The 16,479-nt window shown below is 54.7% G+C and overlaps 3 protein-coding genes across 4 annotated transcripts; 1 reads left to right on the top strand and 2 right to left on the bottom strand.

The window, feature by feature from the left end:
- On the top strand, positions 1-7,519 carry HMBS (hydroxymethylbilane synthase). Of its 2 annotated transcripts, XM_025465274.3 has the most exons (14): positions 1-180; positions 2,541-2,594; positions 2,940-3,012; positions 3,401-3,450; positions 3,536-3,591; positions 3,954-4,031; positions 4,255-4,332; positions 4,432-4,507; positions 5,544-5,657; positions 5,911-5,949; positions 6,376-6,495; positions 6,716-6,769; positions 6,914-7,000; positions 7,091-7,519. In XM_025465274.3, the coding sequence occupies exons 1-14, from the start codon at positions 148-150 to the stop codon at positions 7,262-7,264; spliced, it is 1,086 nt and encodes a 361-aa protein (XP_025321059.1). In that variant the 5' UTR covers positions 1-147; the 3' UTR covers positions 7,265-7,519. The 2 variants fall into 2 exon arrangements, with proteins under 2 accessions (XP_025321059.1, XP_048965845.1); XM_049109888.1 differs by lacking the exon at positions 6,376-6,495.
- Positions 7,520-7,833: 314 nt separating this feature from the next.
- Positions 7,834-9,161, bottom strand: LOC112671218 (histone H2AX). The gene has a single exon (XM_025465281.3). It carries the CDS (start codon positions 9,051-9,053, stop codon positions 8,622-8,624), a length of 432 nt encoding a protein of 143 aa, XP_025321066.1. The 5' UTR covers positions 9,054-9,161; the 3' UTR covers positions 7,834-8,621.
- A 716-nt stretch (positions 9,162-9,877) lies between these two features.
- DPAGT1 (dolichyl-phosphate N-acetylglucosaminephosphotransferase 1) lies at positions 9,878-14,939 on the bottom strand. The gene is made up of 9 exons (XM_025465273.3): positions 14,056-14,939; positions 13,631-13,751; positions 13,244-13,457; positions 12,844-12,990; positions 11,740-11,824; positions 11,205-11,393; positions 10,804-10,891; positions 10,491-10,646; positions 9,878-10,408 (listed from the first exon to the last, which is right to left on the bottom strand). The coding sequence occupies exons 1-9, from the start codon at positions 14,214-14,216 to the stop codon at positions 10,343-10,345; spliced, it is 1,227 nt and encodes a 408-aa protein (XP_025321058.3). The 5' UTR covers positions 14,217-14,939; the 3' UTR covers positions 9,878-10,342.
- Positions 14,940-16,479: the final 1,540 nt, after the last annotated feature.

Here is a 16,479-nt window from a genome sequence, read left to right as displayed (position 1 = left end):
GCGCCGGAAGTGACGCAGGGCCCGAGTCTGGCTGCAGGAGGAGCTCGGGCCCGCGTGCACGGCGCTGCCCGGCGGCCGGGCCCTCCGGCTCCCCCGGCTGCCGGAGCCCTGGGCGCCGCCCGCCGGACCTCCCTCCCGAGCACGGCCATGTCGGGCAACGGCACCGCGGCCGCCGCGGCGGTGAGTACCGAGCCCGCGACTCTCGCAACTTCGGCGCTCCGGGCTGGCGGCGCAGCGATTGGCTCCCTCTGCCACCCTCGCTCTGCTATTGGTCGGAGCCACTGTCCGTCTTGTCTTTTTTTTTTTTTCTCTCGAAACGATCTTTAAAGGGCCAGTAGCCGGGTTGCCCTTAGGAAGGACCGGGAAATGAGTGAGAGGGGCGCGGGGGGTCAGGAGCGGAGGGGTAGTCTGCGCCGATCGCCCCGTCCCTGCGGGGATCTGGGTGGGGTTCCGCCGTGCCCCGCAGCCGCCGCTCTAGACTTAACGACCCCGCGCAGGAAAGTTCGTCTCCACGACCCCAGGTGCCCGGGACCCTTTCGCACGAGACAGGGCCGAGGCGGGATTCGGCCACCTTGGGAGGAGGTGCCACTTTGGATCGTGAGAGCACAGCGTAACCCCAAGTCCCAACTGCACACAAACATCTTGGAAAGTGTGCCTTTTCTTTTCCCCTTTTAGCGGTCACCCAGGCCTAGCCTCCTCTCAAGGTTCCCAGCCGAGACACACCTTTGGGTTACTCCGGTGGGTGGGGCGCCCTACTCGAGCCTTCCTCACCCCGGTTCGTTGCCGGAGCTCCGGGCTTGTGTCGATGCAAACTACAGCCGGTGGAGGCCACTGCCAGCCCGAGATAAGAAAGAGATGGGGCAGCTGCTTATCTCCCGACCTGCTGGGGAGGAGAGGGATTCTTTGCCATTGCAGACATTCTCGAGCACTGGGCTGGGAGTGGGAAAATCTGGATTCTGGCTCCAGCTCTTTTCCCATTATTAACTGTGTGACTGGGCAAGTCCTTTTACTCCTCGGTTGCTTGTGTAACATGGTCCCAGAGATACCCGCACTGACTGATAGGTTGTCATGAAGATTAAAAGCAATAGTTCTAGCATGTACGTGTTCAGTAAATTTATTTTTAAATAATTTATTTATTTATTCACAAGAGACACACAGAGAAGCAGAGACATAGGCAGAGGGAGAAGCAGGCTCCCTGTGGGCAGCCTGCTGCAGGACTTCATCCCAGGAATCCGGGATCACGATCTGAGCTGAAGGCAGATAGATGCTCAACCACTGAGCCAACCAGGTGTCCCGATAAATATTTTTTTAATGGAATAAAATATGCTGTGCAGAATTGATGCAATTAAAGGATTGTTTGGACCTAGCAGTTTCTGGGACCTTAGATCCCTTTCTGTGGGCTCCCAGTGGCCCAGAATTTTTAGTGGCCATGTTTAGCATTTCAGGCCTAGCCTAATTTGTTCCGAGTCCTTAGAGTTTATTTGTGGGAGAACTGATAGCAACACAGTAGATTAGGGTCCAGGAGCAGCCAGCTGTCACGTCCTCCCAACAACAGAGGGCCCAGAAGCTTGCCTGGAAAACAACTCCACAGGATGAAGATCTCAGAATAGGGAAAGTTGACATTACATAAAGTGGTTACTCTCTGATCCAGAAAGAAACAGGACCTCAGATTGAAGAACCCAGTTCTACGTACTTGGCACCGAACACCTTTGTAAGGTACTCTGGCAGGAGGAAGAGGTGTGTCCCTTTGAGTTCCTAGGTTGGTCACTGACGTCCCAATATTTCTGGTTGGAGAGACCAGAGGCAGCACTCCAGGTGCATGGACATCAGGCAGCTTAGCCTTTTATTTTCATAGAACATCAGAAGGAGAAGATACTAGAATCCAAACCTCTTCATTTTATAGAGGAACAAATAGTGATGAGATGATATGCTCAAGGCCATCGAGCCAGGAAGCTGAGCAGGACTCTACGTAAGATCTGTTGACCCCAGTCCTTTATGCATTCCAACCAGATTAGGGGATCCACGGTGTGGCAGCTGTGGGATAGCTGTTGGCATCAAGGTGGCAACGCACCAGTACCTGCTATATTGTGAACACTGAACTTCTCCTCACTGACTCAGCGCACATTGCCTTATGGCCCTAGCTGCCCTGCCCCTGTCTGCTGTAGGACCCACCCTCCCTGTGGCCAGGCTGATGGGCCTTATCTCTTCGCCCACCTGGCTATGCGCAGCAGTCCCACAGCCTTAGCCAGGATGGGCCTCCGGGCTCAGTGTCCGGTTATTACAGCAGCAGCAGCAGCACAGGGTCCTGCTGTCACTTCCCTCAGGTCTCTGTTTCTCGGAATCTGTGAGGACGGCAGAAGGTATTGAGGAAGTAAAGGGACCAGTCTGAGAGGATCGCCTCACACTGAGGCTCAGCTGGCCACAGGCCGGGGCCTGGGGTTCTTTTCTTCCAAGACATTGATTCTGGTTTTTGGACAAGGTGTTGGTTGAGGAATACGAGGAACAGAGGGGACTGTGACTTGGGGATTTTTTTTCTGCAGGAAGGAAACGGCCCAAAGATGAGAGTGATTCGTGTGGGTACCCGAAAGAGCCAGGTGAGTATGGTTACCCGGGTGGAGGAAGTTTGGTGGAAGGGTTCTGTGCTCACAGTATTACAGGTTATGGAGCCCAGAGAGTTAGTTCCCAGGATCTCAGGAGGAGAAAATGGGGTGGCTGAGTGTTAATCCCATGAAGGATGGCATATTGCATTCTGTGGAGAGAGAAGCTGGGCAAGTTGTTGGGGTACAGAGGGCTCCCAGGCCACACCCCTCTCCTTCCTAGGTGGGTATTCAAACCCCCCCTCTTAATTCCAATTCCTTCTGTATATCCCTAATCCTAGAGGGTATGAGCTTAGGACAGTGCCACAGAAGGACAGAACTAATTGGGATTTTTGCCCCCAGCTGGCTCGCATACAGACAGACAGTGTGGTGGCAATGCTGAAAGCCTTGTACCCAGGCCTACAGTTTGAAATTGGTGAGTTTTCTGGACAGGAGTGGAAGCTAATGGGAAGGCCTCCTCCCCTCCCCTGCCCCAGAGGGGCAAACACAGCATTTCTGGCTTTCCCTAGGCCCAAAGCTTTGTCCCATTGCCTCCGAGAATTCTTGGCTGTCCCCAGGTTGGAGGGCCATTTCCTCTGAATATTTCCAGCTCTGACTCCCTGGGCTAGCCTGGCATTTACTATCTTCTGCATTGGGTCTTTTTTATCAATGTGTCTAGTCTTCCTGCTAGATCGTGACATTCTCAGAGGGCAGGAATTGTGGTGTATGTGCCTCTGTATTCACTAGGACTCTTAACACAGTACGAGCTCAGTAGGAGCTCAGGAAATGGGCATCAGTGAGCACGTGATTGGTTCTCTCCTCAGTTGCTATGTCGACCACGGGGGACAAGATTCTTGACACTGCACTCTCTAAGGTAACATGTTCCCCCCACTCCTTTCTCTTCCCTCCTCTTTCCTTCCCCCAAGAGATTCACTCTGAGCCTCTTTTTTGACTGGCAGATTGGAGAAAAGAGCCTGTTTACCAAGGAGCTGGAACACGCGCTGGAGAAGAACGAGTAAGTGAAGGACAGTTCTTGCTCAGTCTCGTGCTAGGATTCCTGTGCATATCAGACCCGATATCAGCTAGACTGTGGGACTTCAGCCTTTGGGTAGGCTAGAGGGAGGCTTATGTGTGGGTTTCTGAGGCCTCAGAAAAAGAGGGTGTCCTGGTTCTGAGCCATCTGGCTGCCCGGAATGCAGGATTGGCTCCCGGAGGGGCACAGAGGAGAGGGTGAGGCGGGGCGGGGCCCTGGCTCAGGGTCCTGAGGTCTCGGACAGGCCTGCTTCCTGATCTGCTCCAAGCACACACTGGAGTGGAGGAGGGCTGGGGGCCTGCTGCCGGGTCCCTTCTCCTTGCCTCCCTCTCCTGTCTCTCTAGAGTCGACCTGGTTGTTCACTCTCTGAAGGACCTGCCCACAGTGCTTCCTCCTGGCTTCACCATCGGAGCCATCTGCAAGTAAGAACCGGGCGGGTTGGGGCCTGGGCAGGGGGAGGCATCACGTTAGCCTTTGCTTTTCCCCTTTGGGCCTCTGCCCTCTGCCTCAAGGGCTGTCTCCTGGCTCTGAGGAGTGTTGGGCATGGCAGAAAACTGAGAACATGCCAGTTAGTTGGTTATTGAGAGAGCCTGGAAGTGACCTGCACTGAGATTTTGTCCTCATTCTGTGACTGTCTGTCTCCAGGCGGGAGAACCCCTATGATGCTGTTGTCTTTCACCCAAAATTTGTTGGGAAAACTCTAGAAACCTTGCCAGAGAAGAGGTGAGTGGTGGGACATGCACAGAAAGTGGAGGGCTGGGAGGAAGAGGGGGAGGGGGATATCTCAGGTTAAATCTCATTTTAAACCCTATCTCTGAGCAGCGTGGTGGGAACCAGCTCCCTGCGGAGAGCAGCTCAGCTGCAGAGAAAGTTCCCGCACCTAGAGTTCAGGAGCATTGTATCCTTTTTGAGGTGGGCGGGGGGATAGCCAAAGAGGAAGGCAGGGTAAGAGGGCCCTGGGAGTCATGAGAGTGAAAGGAGCTTCCAGAGGAAGTGGACAGGGGCCAATGGAATGTCTGTCCTCCACTGCCCACCCTGTTCATCCATCTACCCACCCATCCATCCATAATCCTTTCATATTTTCTTAGCCCCAGGCCAGTGCCTGGCACTAGGGAAAATGGTGAGCGAAACCAATGTTGTCCTTGATTATAGGGCTTTACATTTCAGTTCTGGAGACAAATGGCCATTGATAATACAAAGTGATACTAACCAGTGATTCCTTGGGAAGGGGAAGGTGGAGAGTGTTTCCATCTTTTTTTTTTTTTTTTAAACTCATTTTCTTTTTTTTTTTTTAATTTTTTTTATTTTATTATTTATGATAGTCACAGAGAGAGAGAGAGAGGCAGAGACATAGGCAGAGGGAGAAGCAGGCTCCATGCAGGGAGCCCGATGTGGGACTCGATCCTGGGTCTCCAGGATCACGCCCCGGGCCAAAGGCAGGCGCCAAACCGCTGCGCCACCCAGGGATCCCTGTTTCCATCTTTCATTTCATATCCCACTGTACTTTGATATTCTAAATGTATCGAATGTTTTATGAAACTAATTTTCAAAACAGTACAGTGTTAAGCTCTCCCATGCACAAAGTAGGCAATTCTCTGGACACTTCTAGCTGGAACATCTCTAAGCACAGACTTGAGGGTCAGAGAATGCTTCTCAGAGGTCTTGTAATCTTGGGCAAGTTGGTTAACCTTTCCGTCATTTTCCTCATCTGTAAAATGGAAATAATTATAATACCTACCTCACTGGGTTATGAAAATTAAGCAGGAGTACATAAAGCACTTTTGATCCGTGTCTGGTGTTAGTAATTAAGTAAATGTTAGCTGTTACGGTCAAGTGGACGACCAAAGGGGAGACGTTAGATACAGAAAGACTCAGGCAGGGGGAGCGAGGCACCAGACTGCCCAGTGCTTGGAGTCCTTAGCATCTCTCTGCAGCGGGGAAATCTCAACACCCGGCTCCGGAAGCTGGATGAGCTGCAGGAGTTCAGTGCCATCATCCTGGCTGCGGCTGGTCTGCAGCGCATGGGCTGGCAGCACCGAGTGGGGCAGGTAGGAGCTGTCCCTGTCCCGTCCCCCGTAATCCTCCTGCTTTCCCTGGCTATATTCTTCCTCTGAACACCCTGCCTCTAACCGTAAAAGCTGGAAATGGATTCCAGGCTGGGAAGATTGGGGATCAAAGGCCAGGCTCCCAGTTTTGCCTACCCAGGCTCTCTATGAAAGGGAAGCCCCCCTCACTACTCTACTGTCTGCTTTTAGGCACCGCCATCTCCTCCCTCTGACTGCCTGTTCTGTTCCCCTGCAGATCCTGCACCCAGAGGAATGCATGTATGCTGTGGGTCAGGTATGTTGGACCAGGGAAGCCATGTGTTGATGTGCCCTTTCTTTTATTCAGCCAAAAAGCTGGTCCCATAACCTTTTGCATCTGCTTCTCCCAGCATAAACATTCTTTCTTTCTTTTTAAGATATTATTTGAGAGAGAGAAGGAGACAGTGCATGAGCACGGGGGGGAGGAGTAGAAAGAGAGGGATGAGCAGGTGCCCTGCTGAGCAGGGAGCCCGATTCAGGGCCAGATCCCAGGACTACACATTCATGACCTGAGCTGCAAAGGTTCCCCCTGGCATAAACATTTCTAGGGAGGGGCAGGCCTTGGGGGGCTTCTGGGCTAAAAGGGACCCTGGGGAGCCCGTGGAAGTGGGCTGGTTCCCATTCTCACCTCCATTGGTTGGGGAAAGATTAGGCCTGATGTCTTAGTCTGTTTTTCCATCAGGGGGCCCTGGGCGTGGAAGTCCGAGCCAAGGACCAGGACATGCTGGACCTGGTGGGCGTGTTGCATGATCCGGAGACTCTGCTTCGCTGCATTGCTGAGCGAGCCTTCCTTAGGCACCTGGTACCGGCCATGTTTCACCTGTGGAGGGGTGGGGACTTGAGTTGGGAGATTTCTCATATTAATGCTCTTTATTCAGTGGTAACTCATTCTTGAGTGTATGGACAGGACCCACTCAGGTCTGGGCCCCTGCCTCTGTGTGTTGTATCTTCAGAGGTCCCTGTGTCTGAGGGACAGAGGGTGTTAAGAGTCTGTGGGTCACAGGGAGAACTTCTCATTGCAGGAGGGAGGCTGCAGTGTGCCAGTGGCAGTGCATACAGCTATGAAGGATGGGCAAGTAAGCAGGGGAAGATGGGTGGGAGGGTAGGCAAGGGAGCACGGTGACATGTGTCCCTGTGCATCTCGCCTTGCCCACAAGAGCCTGGGTTTTCATCTAAGCAGCTCTTTCAGAATATGCCAAGGTAACTGTTTTCTTTGCCAGCTGTACCTGACTGGAGGAGTCTGGAGTCTAGACGGCTCAGATAGCATGCAAGAGACCATGCAGGCCACCATCCACATCACAGCCCAGGTGCCAAAGCTGGAGGGTGAGGGAATGAGGAACAAACCCGCATGTTACCTCTTTGGTGCTCACCCAGTCCCACCTCCTTCCCTCACCTAGCATGAAGATGGCCCCGAGGATGATCCGCAGCTGGTGGGGATCACTGCCCGGAACATTCCACGAGAAGCCCAGCTGGCTGCTGAGAACCTGGGCATCAGCCTGGCCAGTTTGCTGCTGAACAAAGGAGCCAAGAACATACTGGATGTTGCACGGCAGCTTAATGATGCCCACTAACTGCTCTGTGGGGCACCGGTGTCTGGGTGGCTATTGTCCAGTGCCTACCTCCCAGCCCTCAGTGCCCCATCCTCACTGCTGACTGAGGTGATCACCCCAGGGAGTTGAACTGCAAGGTCAGAGACTTGCCTCACCTTGAGGCTGTGAAGAGTGCCTTGCTGCCGCAGTAGGCGGAGGTTTCATCTCTTTAGAGAAAGTTCAAGCCACGGCCTTTGAATGTAACCAACTCAACTAATAAACCAGCTCTGAAGGTGACTTTGTTTTTGGTGGGGTTGCAGGAAAGAGGACACAAAACCTTGTGCTCTCTACTTCCGAGGCTGGGACCTCTGTGCAAAGTTCTCCTGGAACATTCTTTGTTCCTGCCACAGCCGTTCTCATTTCCAACAACAAATGGCCTCCCAGTTAAGTGGGGGAGAAGCCTAGGACTTGTCCCTGCCCAGCTAGCCCGTGTGTATGCCCCACAGGCGGGCCATCGGTCCGAGTCCCCCTGACCCCCACTCCCTCAGTACACCTCCCGCCTACAGAGTCGTGGGTGTTACAGCTCGTACAGAATGACAACAGACACCGCGTTTTTAAAAAAACAATCCTTTAATAAACAAAATTAGTCCATCTGAAACTCCTCAATCTGTAGGGTCCTAGTCTTGGATGGGGATAGCTGCAAAATTCCAGTTCCGAAGCTGTCGGAGGCTCAGTGCAGATGGGGACGGTCGGGCCGGTGCTGGTACGGAGGTGCGCGGCCCGCGGAGCGGTCGCCGGAAAGAGCGGGCCGGGCGGCGGGGTTCGCGGGCGCGCGCCTCCTGCAGTCCCGGGGCCCGCGGGGCGCACCGCCCCTCCCCCCCTGGTGGCAGGTCCCCGCGGACGCGTTCGGCCCGAGCCGAGGGGGCGGCAGGGCGGACAGTGACGGGTCGTCCCCGCACCGCGGCGTCCGGAGAGTCCCGGCCCGGCCCGGCCCGGCCCCGGCGCGTACCTCAGCCCTGCGTCAGCGCGCCGAGCGGCTCTTCCAGGCGGCGCCGCGGCCTCCCCGCGGCCCTCCCCGCGGCCCTCAGCGCGGCCCGGGCGGCTGAGTCACTGGCGCCGCGGCGGGCAGCGGCGCGCCCCCGGCCCCCTCCGGGCCCCTGCGCCGGGCGAGCGGGCGGCCCTCCGGCCGGGAGGCGGCGGGAGCGAGGGCAGGCGAGCCCGCGCGGGGGAGGGGCGGGCCGGGCGGCGGCGGCGGCGGTGACGACGCGGCGGGGGGGAGCCGAGCGCCGCGGCCGCCCGCCCCGAGCCCGACGTGGCTCAGCTCTTTCCGTGAGGGCGGTGGTGGCCCTTAAAAGGGCCTTTGTGGTGGCATGGGGGCCGGCTGCGGCGCGGGCGCCCCTCAGTACTCCTGAGAGGCCTGCGTGGCCTTCTTGCCGCCCGCAGGCGCCTTCGGCCCCACGGTGGCGCTGGTCTTCTTGGGCAGCAGCACGGCCTGGATGTTGGGCAGGACGCCTCCCTGCGCGATCGTCACGCCGCCCAGCAGCTTGTTGAGCTCCTCGTCGTTGCGGATGGCCAGCTGCAGGTGGCGGGGGATGATGCGCGTCTTCTTGTTGTCGCGGGCCGCGTTGCCCGCCAGCTCCAGGATCTCGGCCGTCAGGTACTCGAGCACGGCCGCCAGGTACACCGGCGCGCCGGCGCCCACCCGCTCGGCGTAGTGGCCCTTCCGCAGCAGCCGGTGCACGCGGCCCACGGGGAACTGGAGGCCGGCGCGCGACGAGCGCGACTTGGCCTTGGCGCGGGCCTTGCCGCCGGTCTTGCCGCGGCCCGACATGCTGCGCGAGGTAGAAGAGCTGTGAAGAGGGACGCCTCGAAGGGGGCAACGAACAGCCGCCCGCCGCAGTCCAACTGCTGCCGCGCGCGCCCAGGGGCCGGCCTTATAAGCCCCCAGGGCACACCTCCGCGCCCTCCTGATTGGCTCTCTCCTCGGGTACCCGCCTCCGGTTGGTTGCAGTTAACCCTTCAGTGACGCGCCACGGCCGAGGCAGCGCGCCCGCCGATTGGTCCGATTTGAAAACCTTTTGCCCGGGGAAAAAGGCGAGGAGGAGTGGTAGCACGCAGCCGGCCAACCCCTCCCCGATGTAGCCAATCCTTGCGAAGGGCGCCAGATTTAAACGCTACAGCTGGAGCCCAGAACCGGAAGGCAAAGAGGGTGGAGTCTGGGCCACCTCGAGGGCCTCTGGGAAACCGGTGCGGGCCCGGGATTTTTAAAGGAACGGGGTCGACACCACTCCCTTCCCTTCCTGGTCTGGTCATTCTTCTCTCCTTTCTCCCTCCTCCCATCCTGCAGAGGGAAATGAGAGAGGGAAGAAATGGGAACCCCTCCCGCTGCTCCCCCTAAAAACTTCTGTTCGGCACCAGAGAACAGGCAAGTCCAATCTTAGGGCTCTCCCTGCCACCTGAAGTATGAGGATTTCAGGGCTTATTCAACATGTTCTATTTGGTCTGTTCTTTCTGTTGACTTCTTGTTACAAGGAGCCCACTGTGCTGAAAGAAAAAAGATGGGCAGAGGGATAGGCATCCTCTTGGAGGAGGTACCTCCACCAATCCTCCCGATCTACCCTAAAATGCCCAAAATATACTTACAGGAACACCAAGAAAAAGACAACACTTTATTGTCACCACTGGGAGCACCTGGCCCCCCAATCTGCTCTTACGAATCAGAATACTTAATTTATGGTCAAATAATCAAGTGATCTTCGAGCCTGTGTCCCTCTCCCCAGCCAGGGTTCTATCCCCAGGCCCAACATATTCCTCGAGAGTCCGAGTGGTGGATAACTGCATAAAAAGCACAGTATCCCACTTTGGGAGGCCGCAGGGATGGGATAGAGAGGGAGAGCAGCAAGTTGAAGAAAGCCACAGGCAAAGTCCAATCAACAGTCAGTACAGGGCAAGACAGGCCCAGGATGTCGATCACAGCGGAACGGAATCGCTAAGTACAAAATCTGGAGAAAAGTAAGAGGTGAGAGAGGCCTGGGCCCGGAAGCGTGCCTGGCCCAGAAAGAGGCAGGCCTGAGTCAGGAACCCTGCAGACTATGCAGTGAAGGGCAAGGATTGGGGGACTCAGACATCGTAGAAGAGCCGGACAAGCTGGTACCGGATGGAGAAGGTGACAGCACTGCCAAGGATCTGTGAGGAGAAAGAAACACACCAGAGTCAGAGCCATGGAGAAAGGGAGACCAGAGCCAGCAAAGCCCTTCCCTGACCACACCTGGAGCAGCAGCAGGAGCAGAGTCAGGTTTCTCTCATGCATGGGCCCGAGAACCTTAAGGAGCAAGTTGAGGAGCGTCATGTTGTTACACTCCGTGAAGGCACCATCCTCATTCTCACTCTGGTGCACTGTCACTAGCTGCAGGCTCGCTGCTACCTGGAGGGGCCAGAGGTGGAGAGAACTTCAACTCTGCTTCAGCAATGGGGGATCTGCTTCATGCTTCCAGGCTCCCCTTGGATCTGATGCAAGCCGAGGGTCCCCAGGCCCTGAATTCCGGATGGTGGCCTAGAGCCTTACCTCGTTACCCTGTTACCTTTAGAATAAAGTTGCCCAAGAAAGAGAGGCTCTTGGTCTTGAACTTGGAATAGCTCATCTCCAGTTTGCCTGTCTTGGTATTGAGTCTGCAGGGGGAAGAGAGCTTTATGTGACTGGGCCACTACTCCAAGAACTCTCCACACTGCGGTCAATTAATAGGAAGAGTACCGAAAGTGGAATCAGACAACCTGAAGATCTGTTTCCGGCTCTGCTTACCACTGTGTGATCAGAGCTGATCAGATTATGTGGGTGAATGTGCTCTGTCATTTATAAGGGCTAATTGCACGGAAAGAGCCCTCCTTTGGGCCCATTCCCCTTACACAGCAGATGCAGAAGGCTGGCTTTATGCATCCCAAGTGAAAAAGCTAAGATGTCCCTTTTAAGCCCCAAAGTGGCTACCTGGGAATGCGGTGGCGAGGGCAGGGTATGATATGCAGGAGCTGAGGCAGTGAGTAGAGGAAGTTGAACACCTGGGGCATGAAGAAGAGTAGCATGGTCTTGCTGAAGTGTCCCAAGATGCCCACCACGGCAAAGGTCATGCCAGCAAAGTAACAGAAGGTATCTCCCACAAACACCTGTGATGGGTACCTGTGTGGGGGAGAGGATCTGAGCCAGTGGCAGGAGGCACTATCAGTCTTTTCTCTCATATTACACGCCCTGAACCCTGGACTAGCCCTGACTCTAGTCCTGGCCCGGAGGAAACTCCAGATCTTCCAACAAGCCTCCAGAACCCAAAGCCCTGAATTCATCTCTTCTTGGGGGCTCCACAGCACTTGTCTCTAACTGCAACTGGGTAGAGAGTAATTGAAGAATATTACCAACTAGGCATCCAGAAAACACTCAATACAGGTGTGCGCAGGCTTAGCCTCTCCAACAGGAGTTGGGTCAGGACCAACAGGACCATACTTGCTACATGTTCACATGGCCCACTTACCAGTTATGGTAGAGCAATCCCAAGGTGGTGAAAAAAAAGGGTATCATAAAGTAGAGGGAAAAGACGTGATCATCCCGATAATCACCTTTGGAAGCAGGGGAAGAAGAAAAAGAAAGAAGGATGAGTTGATAAGGTACTTCCCCCTGCATAACTGGGTCCTATTTCTGTCTCAAGTTCTGTCCCCAGCTGTACTTTCCACCTCTTCCAAGTCCCATTCCAGAACTCACTACTTCTTTTGTGTCACTCAGGCAATTCCTAATATTCCACCTCATTCATGAACCCTTCCTAATACAAGTTGCTGTCTTCAATTTGGTTTAGATCATTCAGCCCAGGTTTGAATACTAGCTTTACTTTCTAACTGTGTGACCTTGATCATGACACACTTAAATTCTCTCGCCCTCTGTTTCCTCAACTGTAAAATATGGTTCATGAGAACACTTGCCACATTACAAAGTTTAAATGCTTTAAGAGTATTTTGTTTTAATAAGCACTGATATCCATCAGCCAAAGACCACCAGAAACACACCTGCAGTCAAAGCTGGGTTTACTGACGTGTAACAAGAGAGACACTGTAGACCACGCACCATAGGTAACCAGGGGATGCCTCAGTAGGGAAGTATTAGGAAGATGTGTTATAGGATTGTTTTGAGTAATTTGGGGGAGAAAGGAAGGAGGCAAAGTTTTGCCCAAGACTGGGTGCTGTCAGTGGAAGTAATTCTATGAGCATCTTAGTTTTCTCTAAGTAGAACCAAGTTATCAGAAGGAAGCAATTGCTCACCTTAGCCAGAAGAGGGAGATCCTAGTCATTTTTGTGGGATGCACAAAATGCAGTTCTGGCTATACTCAGACATGTTTATGGAGGAATCTGGGTTTGCTTTACTCTATCATGGACATAGAGTGACCTCGTCTGATTGTGAAGTTCTGTGAAATTGTTTATGTTCAGCAGAAGACCATGGCCTACCTATTAGTGCCAATTCAGCTGTCAATGACAGAGCTGTTTTTCTTTACATTTAATCTTAATATATTGCTTTTATTTTTTCCTGAATTCCCCAAAGCCAGGTATCAGGCAGTTTCCTTAATACTCAGACTCCCACTCTCACCTACCTTCCAGCTCCACCAGATTGAAGACGATGATGGAAGCAGAAATAACTAGCGACTGGCCTGCCTCTAGGCCATTAATTCCTGCTAGGATATTGATGGCATTGGTACAGAACACTGCCAGCAGCCCCATGTAAACATAATACAGGATCCCTGGGGGAAGAAGAGAGTAAGAAGTGTGCCATCCATAGAAATGAGGACTTAAGAATATTCTTCTGAGAAAAGTGGTGAGGACAGAGGATTGGACGAAGGACCAACAGAACGGATCTGAGAAGACACAGGAACAAGATGGGGACACTTGGAAGAGGATCTGGAGCACCAGGAATGATGCTCTGCTAGATTATCTCCCAGGGTAAGGGTGCCCCAAAGTAAGGGCCACAGGGACGTCAGTCACAGGGCTACTCACCCAAGTCCAGATGCAGGCCAAGAATCGGCCGGAAAGGCTTGGGCACCACAATGGTCGTGTTGCCAAAGTTGGTGAAATAGACCATAAGAAGAGGTAGCGAGGCAGCTGTAGGCAGCAGCAGCTTGTGGCGCCAGCGCAGATTCAGTACATCGTCCGCAAAGCCCAGGAAAATCATGCAGCAGATGGCAAGGAGCGCACCTATCAGGGCCACGAACTGGGGGAGGCTCGGGCAGGTCACCGCTCAAGCCTATGCCCACATCATCTTGCAAAAACACCCGTCTCTTCGCTCCTTCCTCAGCCCCTCCACCCAAACCCTAATAACCACAACTCTCCCAGGTAGCTCCCAGGCCCCAGCCCCAAGCAACCGCCCCCAACTCACCCACTTACTTCGTGATGGGGGAAGGCTTTACACTGCTCCTCCATAAAACAGTTCAGGAAGGGGAAAGGGATGAAGCAGAAGAGGATGATAAGGAAAACAGCACCGCTGATCACTCCCTGGGACTCTGGGCTGTGGCCCAGCAGCAAAGGGAGGGGGCGGGGGAGAGGAGAGGGGGCGTGGTCACTCACTAGAGCAAGCATTACAGCGATCTACGGGGAAGGGGGGTGGAAGGGCACCAGCGCTGGAGTCCCTGATACACCCGAGGGTCCCCTGTACTGCAACATCCCTTCCCAGAGTTGGCCAGCGCTGCCCTTCGTCTCCCAGAGCCCGCAGCTGTCTGCGGGGTTAGCGCTGCGTGTCCGCGGGGTCAGGCACCCCAGGTCCCGCCCTTGCCCTGCCGGCCCCCTCCCCGGACCCGGGTGCCACCGCTCACATCTGCTGCCGGCCGGTTTTGTTGAGGTCCTGGCCACAGAGGTGCGCGGCGATGAAGTGGCCACGGAAGGCGGGGATGAGGGTGACCGTGGCCACAAATCCCAGCAGCGAGCCGACCAAATTCACCAGCAGCGGCATCGGCAACTCCGGGAAGGCCCACATGATGACCAGCCAGGGGCCCCGCTCTGCCGCCGCCTCGGCTAATGGGCGAGCTGGGCGGTAGCCCGGAGCCCCCCGCGGGGAGGAGCAGCCGCTCGGCACAGGCTGGATCCTCCCACAGCGGCCTGAGCAAAACCCAACTCTGAATTGAGGCGCCCCCAGGACTCCCGCGAGCCTCCAGCGCGCACCCTCGGCTGTCCCCCGCCGCACTTGCCTCCTCACTGTTTCCTCCCGGATTTTGTTCGCAGAGCCACCGGCGTTTTGAAGCCGGCGGCGGCCATTTTTAGTACGGGCAGGCAGAGCGAGGGATGTAAGTGTTACTTTAAACCGCGTCCTTCCCTCGAGCGTCCTCACCACGAGGGTGTTGGGAAAACAAAGACAGACCAACCAAAACGGACACTTTGCTAACACCGTGTTAAAAGTGTATAGCCGAAAGCGGAAAAAACTCCCTGCCCGGTTCCAAGATGAACACCTCCTTTTCCCACGTGTCTGACGCCGCTTACTCCAGGTTCCACGTCAGTTTTAGGACGCCGGCCGCGGGAGGTCCCGTTTAAAGGGCCAGGATCCCGCGTTTCCCCCGGGGTCCCTCGGGAGCCGGGAAGATGGCTCCGGGAGGCCGGGGGTACGGCAGGAGGGACGAGGATAAGGAGCAGCTCCCGCTCCCCGGGAGAAAACCTGTCGCCAACGTAGTCGGAAGCCGAGGTAGACGCAGCCTGGTTCCCGGGAACGCAGCTACGGCTCGGAAGCCGATGTAAATCCTGGAGCCTAGGCACTTGAAAAGTCCCTCCCACTCCTCCCACTCCATGTTTTTCTTGTCCTTGATTCAGGTACTTTGCCTCCATCATCCCACCGCCTTCCGCCCCCGCAGTGGCAGCAGTTGCCGGGCAACCCCGCGGGGCGCTTCCCCACCGCAGGGGCTGGCAGTGCCCTCAGGTCTTGGGTTTCACCGCGTTCTCGACTTTCCTAGGTCCTGGATCAGTGCAAGGTGCCAAGCTCCCAAACCCAGGAGGCGAGGCTGTGGCGCGTTGGAAACAGCTGAGGAAAGCAGGCTCCTCCGCCCCACACGTGGCTTCTTCCTGTTGCCCTGAGGAGCTCCCCCCACTCCGGGTTCCTCATCTCGGTCACCGTGCTTTTGGCTTGTGGCACCTGTGTCCTTGAAAATCACAGTTCAGCTTCTCTCCTGTCTCTCAAACCAGGTGTGAAATATCCCTTCTACTTGAAGGCAGCTCTAATTAGCAACAAGAACCATATATGTATGAAGTATACTTTATAAAGTAACCCCAGTAACATGCTTGATAGTGGTCCACCAGATTTTCAGTAACTATAATTGCACCGGTATTGTTTACCCGTGTTCGTGGACACGTGTGTGCGCATGCGCACGTGCATCTGTGCCTCTTAGACGGGGAACTCCCTAGAGGCAAGTGTTTTCTATTCCACACAGTAACCCCGTGGGGCTAAGGACACAGAGCTATCTGTCTACAAGGCACCATCCCACACTATGAGTCTGGGTCTTAAAGAGAGATAAATGGCCATAGGAGCACATGGAGAGAGAAATTAGTTGTGACCAGGGGAGGTGAGTAATTATCTCCAAAGGTTTCAGTAGGTGGCAAGAGTGGAAGGGCCTCCCAAGTAGGGGAAGTGAGACTCTAGGAGCAGGTGGAAAGGAGGAGCTTATGGGAGCCTCAGAGGAGGCAGCATTCAGTAATCTTGTTGATCAGGAGCAGGCTGAGACTCCCTGGAGGTTCGAGGGACAGTGTATCTGTTTCCTTTTTTATTAGTTGTTCAATCCTAAGAAATCTTCCTTCCTGACCCAGCATTGGGAACCTCTGACTCTTCTCCAGAGATCATTAGCCACCCCCCGACAACCCCCACTGGAACAGGGTTCGGAGGGGACTTGTTCAAAGACAACACACTAGGGATTCCTCATCCAATATCCATGTTATCATCAGAACATGGTTATTGGGGAACTTGCATTATAATCTCAGTATTTTTGTTCCCGTGATGATAAATGCCCAGTTGATTATCAGACTAATTAGGAGAAACAAACACAGGACTTGACCACACTTGAAATTTTGTGCCTTTCCTGGTAAAAATTGGAAGCATTTGCCTAAATGCTAACGCTGGTCCTAGAACTCATGGATCAGATGAGTTGTCAGTGGCTTCTGATGGTTTCTTGGGTTGAGTAGACAACATCTGAGGTGTGTGTCTCCTACAAGGAGGCCCTGTGAGCAAGGCCAATCTATTGTTCAGTTGCATTGCCTGTCAA

This window comes from Canis lupus, chromosome 5, assembly GCF_003254725.2.
Source record: "Canis lupus dingo isolate Sandy chromosome 5, ASM325472v2, whole genome shotgun sequence".
In the NCBI taxonomy this organism is placed as follows: domain Eukaryota; kingdom Metazoa; phylum Chordata; class Mammalia; order Carnivora; family Canidae; genus Canis; species Canis lupus.
This window is presented reverse-complemented; position numbering and strand designations above follow the sequence as displayed.